We start from the raw sequence: 6,345 nt of genomic DNA, 5'->3' as shown, positions 1-6,345 counted from the left end.
GGTAAGTGACAAGACACAGGGAACACGTGGTCTAGTAAAACCAATACTAAGACCACGTGATCCCACACAAAACATGGGTCTGTCATGATCCTGCCACAAGACTAGATTAAACAAAGGACAAGATGGGAGAATCATGACAATTACAAATTAATTTCTGGATATCATTTCTAAATAGTATACATATATTTGTTTATGCACCAGCGTGAAAGCTGCAGAAAAAATACTCTAAATAGGATATTTATATGTAGGCTATTTTGTAAACTAACTTAAAGTGCTGTGCATCTAGCCAAATAAATGTTTACATACAGATTTTTCTTTATTTGGGTTTTAAAAAGAAGTAGAAAATATGTTGAACGCATAACATAATTTCATCAGTCAGGATTTGGCCCAGAAAGAGAAATCATCAGAATTTCAACGTAAGGTAAGCAAACCAATTAAATTTTAAATGACGTGAACAATGTTGATTCGACATGATTTTAGCATACATGCCTGACATAGATGGGGCAACCACCAGAGATGAGCTAGCTAGGCAGTCGAAAACTTTGCAGTCTGCGACCTTCTAAGGACGTATTTTAAGACCGATTGCGTCACAGCAGCGCGACTTGAGGCTGTGACTTAGTGAATAGTTTAATCTACATCGACTGTCATATTTTCTAAAATAAATGAATATTTTTCTGATTCCATATTTATTTGAATATTTCAGAAACGTCTCCGCTTTGTCCTACTGACAGGCGCGGTGGGCGCGTGCAGCAGGTGACGCAAATTGTAGGTCCTCCGAGGCTTAGACTGTCTCATTTCAGTTCTCTTCGCGGTCTTCTGAGGCTGCCACCTTGAAAGACCGAGTGCTCGCCTTTTAAGGTCGTATGCTTAGAAGGTTGCAGCCCTTGAATTGGGACACAGCTTCTTTCTGCATGTAATGCACTTTTGAAAGATGCTTTGACAGATTGCTTGTGTTTCCGCCCTTACATGCAAACATCTTGTTGCACTTACCTGTATGACAACGAGCGTTTTCGGCATCAACTCTAGTGAAGTATTACCACACTTTTAAATGTTTTGCTCTATCCGCCATCGTCACTCTTTGTATTAAGCGAGAGTTTTTCGTGCTATTATGTGTGTGCGTGCGCTGCGCTCGTTGTTGTTGTGTGTATGTGTGTGTGACAGACCTCGCAGATCTCACAGACAAACGTCTTAATATTATTGCAAATTAGAAATGTTTGGTGAGATAAAATGTACACGTCACATAATTAAGCAAGAATACATAGTACATTTATTTTAATTTTTTTCTTCAGTAACGAAAGCAGAACCGATAGCGTCAGATCTTACTGATAATACGATCTTTCATAATTTAGTCCCGGGGCCAGTTTAATACCGGGTTTCGGTACCCATCCCTAATCGTGCGCGCTCAAAAAAGAAGTCACTGGCTGCCACTGAGTATTTGTATAATTTATAGCAACTTCTAACAAGGCAAAACAGATGAAACAACTTATTAATTCAAGTTGTTTAAACTTGAACATTTAAGTCCAACAAGGAATTTTTACAGTGTAGAATACCTATTACCACCAGACTAGTGATGTTAAAATGTTAGTCACTTCTGTTTGCTAATTAATACATATACATTTTAAATTAATTTTATAGTGTAGGTTTCAATTTCTACAAACCACCATTATGTCGATCAGTGTTTGCATTTCATCAACTCATTTAAAGTGCATTTATGTATGAAAACTCAAGGGCAAACTGTAATGGACACGCTTGTGACGTGACAGCAGTGATGCTCTTTGAATAAACACAATTTTAATACACAAAGCAAGAGCGACCATCCATGTAAAGCATTTAAACTATTTGAATTTCAAATTTTCATTACATTAGTAACCATTTAAAGAAATTATTATGCTACTGTGTGTATCCCTAAAATATTCCTCTAACATTTCTTCGTCAGCATATGATATTTTTGTATTAGTCCTGTACGCAAATATAAATAGAAAATTTTAAAGTAGCTGTTTTCATTTAAGAACTCAATGCTACAATAAATACAAATAAATAACTTGGGTAACAACTTTTCATAAGATAATATGTGTTATTATATTTAACTCTTTATTATGAAAATTATTCTTCATTTGAATGTTAGTAAAAGCTTGATATGCTTTGCTTTGACGTGCTGTTTAGGGGTGGGATCAAATTAAAGGATTATAGAATGCTGGAAGAGTGAGTTATTCACTGTAATACTTGACCATCTTGACACCAGAAGTGTATAGTTGTGTATAAATATAAAGAGTTTAGAAGAAAGGATCCTACATTGGGGTAAGTAAGTATCATTTATGTCTGGAAATTTTTCGTATCCGATTTAAAAATGATAAAAAATGACTTTGTTTTCAGTACAAATATCTAAAAATTAATAATTAATAATTCTTGAATTAATAATAATTATAATATAAAATAAAATAATAATTAATCACAAACACCGCAAAAAGATTTTTTGTCATTTTGTTTTGTTTTCGGTATAACTAAATATTCTTAAATCAAGATGCATTTTCTTCATGAACAAAAGACCTAAAAGAAAGTTTTTAGACAACAAATATACAATTTTAGTGAATTAGTGTTTAAACAAGCAATACAAATCTGCAAATGGGGTAAGAACAAAAACCTTGAACTTTTTTCTTAAACAATTACTTCAAGTAAAAAATACCTATACCTATACCATTTGCAGATTTGTATTGCTTGTTTTAAGCCAATATTCCCTTAAATTGTAAAAAAAAAATGTCTAAAAAGAGACTTTTTTCTCTTAGGTCTTTTGCTCATGAAGCGCATCTTGATTTCAGAATATTTGTACTGAAAACAAGACAAAATTACTAAGTAAAAATCTTTTTGCAGTATTTGTGATGTTAGAAATTCAAATGTATTTTTTTGTCTCTCAAAGATTGCAAAAACCGGGCCAGTGTTTAAACTCACATGTACCACACTAAAACAAAATGTTTTACAGGGCAAAGGTGTTACAGTAGATACAAGGCAAATATAGTTTTTAAAAATACATTATTGCACAGTATGACACGTCGGCATAAATGTAATGCTGATCTAATCCCTGTAAGAAAAGCATATGTAAAACTATGTAAAAAAATAGGAAAAAATACTTGTTAAACATTTGATGTCACTAACAAGAACGACTCCAGAGCAAATCGAAATCCTCAACAAATCGAAATCCTCATTGTTTTTATTTTTAAGCTCATTAATAAAACCCTGTGTGTCAGTACTTCTGAAAGCTCTGTGAAGTCTGTCCACCACATTTGAGCTTACTGTACAAAAATACTTTCTCATTTTGTGTCCAATATGCATCAGACATTGAATTGACTAAAAATTAAATAGTATTAACACAGATATATTGTTTATTGAGTTGTCTAGTGTTTAACAAAATAAAAATAAAATGTAAAGTGTATGTTTTTACAAAACGTATGTAAATTAGAAGCAAACTGTATCAATTCAACGCTGCGCTACAGAAAATCATTGTTGATCTTCCTCTCAGTGTGCAGTGATGTTGAAACATCAGCGAGGAGCTGTGACAGCAGTTATGAACATGAGTTTGTTTGTGCTGCTTCTGCTGTCAGGTTGGTGTCATCATTTAAATCTGTTTTTACAAGTATATGTGTGCACATCCATATATTTAAACATGTTTATTTTAACAGGACTTCTGTGCAGCGCTTCTGGTCTTTGGCAAGAGTATCAGTACATAAACAGAAATATGACATGGACAGATGCTCAGAGTTACTGTAGAGAGAGATTCACTGATCTGGCTACTGTAGACTCAATGGATGATGTGGACAAGATGATGAATACAGTGAATGATGGGTACAGTGGATCAGTCTGGATTGGACTGCAGAAGGGATCACAGAGTAATTGGGTTTGGTCAAATGGAGAAGATAACATTTCATACATTCCATGGTACACAGGAGAACCTAATGGTGGAAATTGTGCTAATGTTATTGGTAATGCTTGGTTCGATTATTTGTGTACAACCGCATTACGGTTTGTGTGTTACAACGGTAAGTAGTTTATTGACTGTGTTAACATTCATTTAAACTGAGAAGAAGAGCTAAGATCTGATTTTTATTTTGCATCTTTCAATAGAACCTACTGAATACATCAAAATAGATTATTTGAAAAACTGGACAGATGCTCAGAGTTACTGCAGACAACATTACACTGATCTGGCCACCGTCCACAACTCTCAAGAACAGAAGCAGCTATATGCAGCTGTTAAATATGATTTGAATTGGTACTGGATCGGTCTGTACAAGGAATTTTGGCAGTGGTCTGATCAGTGGAACTTCACCTTTAGAAACTGGGCAGCAGGACATCCATTCATAAGTTCTGGTGATTGTGTTGCCATGTCAACAACTGATTCTGGTAAATGGGTTCGATACAGCTGTGACCAACAGTACCCTTTCGTCTGCTATGGAGGTGAGTTTAACAAATCACTTACTTACTGTACTGTAGCAACATAAAAGTTGTGGGTTTGAATCACAATGAACACACATAACAGGAAACGTTTAACTCAAACGCAACATTTAACATTTTGTGTGACTGTATTTTTTATTTTAAAAATATGTTTTGCTTTGTTTTTCTGTAGAGGACAAGTTAGTTAAAAGACAGACTGTGAGACTGAGCTTGTCCAATGATGGAAATTACAACTTGAATGATCCTTCGGTACAGACTGCCATTCTGAACGAGGTTTGTTTCTTATTAGATTTATTTATGTTCATTTGTTGAAATGCCTATTCACGTAATCATTTAAAGTTACTCCATGCGAATGCTCTAATAAAAGTATAGCTGAAACATATTAAATCTGTGCACTATTAAAATAAAGCTGCTACACTGTGTCATAGAAGAGCCATTTTTGGCTGTAAAGTAAACCTTTGTACCTAAAGGGTGCATATTAATACCTCAAAGATGGATATTGGTATTATAAAAGGTACATATCTGTTTCTAAGGGCGCACTCACATTATACTTAACCGGACCAAAACGTACTTGAGTAAGATTGTCTCCACTCCTCCGGTGATCTTCACTCACATTACGCTTTATGATTCGAACCCGAGTATGCTTATGTCATTGACAGATGTAATTGTTTTGAAGGATACTCGAAGATATACGTGATTGATTTTATTGAAATTCAGAGTTTTTAGCTAATTATGTGCATTTGAAATCATGCCAACTGCTCAAATAGATTGACGTATGACTTTAGAGCAACACGAGAGCAATTGCAGAGCAGACTTCTCCTTATATTTGAACCAGGAACACAAAACCAGTCATAAGTTGCAAGGGTACATTTATAAAAGCCAGAAATACATTGTATAGCCTATGGGTCAAAATTATAGATTTTTATTTTATGGCAAAAATTATTAGGATATTAAGTACAGATCGTACTCTATGAAGATAGTTTGTAACTTTTCGACCATAAATATATCAAAACATTTATTTTTGTGAGTGGATGACTTTATTTGGACAACTTTAATGGCGATTTTCGCAATATTGAATTTTTTTATCTTCTTTTATCATTGTTGTTGTTATAATTTAGGACTATGTGCGATATATGCTATGATTTTTTTTAAAGTTTTGTTTGATTTTTTTCTGACCTACAAGATAAGTGAAAAGCTAAAGATCATGGGGCTGGGAGGCTTGAGGAGCATAAGCTGGAGACAGGATGAAGTTGGAAAGGTGTTTTATCTGACTACCAAACGAAAAAAAGCTCATTTTGATAATGTATGTAAATATATTAGGAACTAATCGTCGATGTATTTCTGTAACTTTAAAACATACTGTACTCTAAGAATACTAAATGAATTATGTGTGTGTCGTATTTCAGATGAAAACAATTTGAGTTATTTTAGAAAATGTCCTGGCTCTTCCAAGCTTTTAGAAAACTAGATGCTATTATTATAGTTTATAAATTTTTAAATGTACAAAATCACATCAATTACCCTTTAGAAGGCCTTTATTAAAAGGGAGGTTTAATGCTATTTCATGCATTCTGACTTATTAACACAGTTTAAGAGTTGTAGTCCTCATGCTAAACATAAGTGTCAAAAAAGCAGTTGAGCTTGTAACAGAGTATTTCTGAGCCAAACTCACGCCTCCTTTTTCCTACAAGTTTCGGAAGGTTTTTTTCAAATGGGGGTATCCATTACGACTGATTGACCCCATATTCCTTTTATGGGCCTTTACCCCCAAAAAAGCACGCCTGCCCTGCACGTCAAGTAAGAGCGTAAACGCGCATTAGCATTGCTCCGTCGAGTAGAAGTCACCGGTATCATTGCACAGCACGCGACGACTTTGTTTTAGCAAGATAGTTAGACAAA

The 6,345-nt window shown here is 34.3% G+C and overlaps 1 protein-coding gene across 2 annotated transcripts; it reads left to right on the top strand.

Annotated features, from left to right (window-relative positions):
- The first annotated feature begins 398 nt into the window (after positions 1–398).
- Positions 399–6,309, top strand: LOC141279796 (macrophage mannose receptor 1-like). 2 transcript variants are annotated; one of them, XM_065276773.2, is made up of 6 exons: positions 399–2,298; positions 3,515–3,596; positions 3,675–4,031; positions 4,117–4,449; positions 4,619–4,719; positions 5,630–6,309. In XM_065276773.2, the coding sequence occupies exons 2-6, from the start codon at positions 3,524–3,526 to the stop codon at positions 5,771–5,773; spliced, it is 1,008 nt and encodes a 335-aa protein (XP_065132845.1). In that variant the 5' UTR covers positions 399–2,298; positions 3,515–3,523; the 3' UTR covers positions 5,774–6,309. The 2 variants fall into 2 exon arrangements, with proteins under 2 accessions (XP_065132845.1, XP_073671196.1); XM_073815095.1 differs by lacking the exon at positions 399–2,298 and having other exon boundaries at positions 3,477–3,596.
- The last annotated feature ends 36 nt before the right edge of the window (positions 6,310–6,345 follow it).

The sequence above is a fragment of the Paramisgurnus dabryanus genome, chromosome 6 (genome assembly GCF_030506205.2).
Source record: "Paramisgurnus dabryanus chromosome 6, PD_genome_1.1, whole genome shotgun sequence".
Taxonomy (NCBI): domain Eukaryota; kingdom Metazoa; phylum Chordata; class Actinopteri; order Cypriniformes; family Cobitidae; genus Paramisgurnus; species Paramisgurnus dabryanus.
Note: the sequence above shows the minus strand (reverse complement) of the source record. Positions and strands in the feature narration are given on the sequence as shown.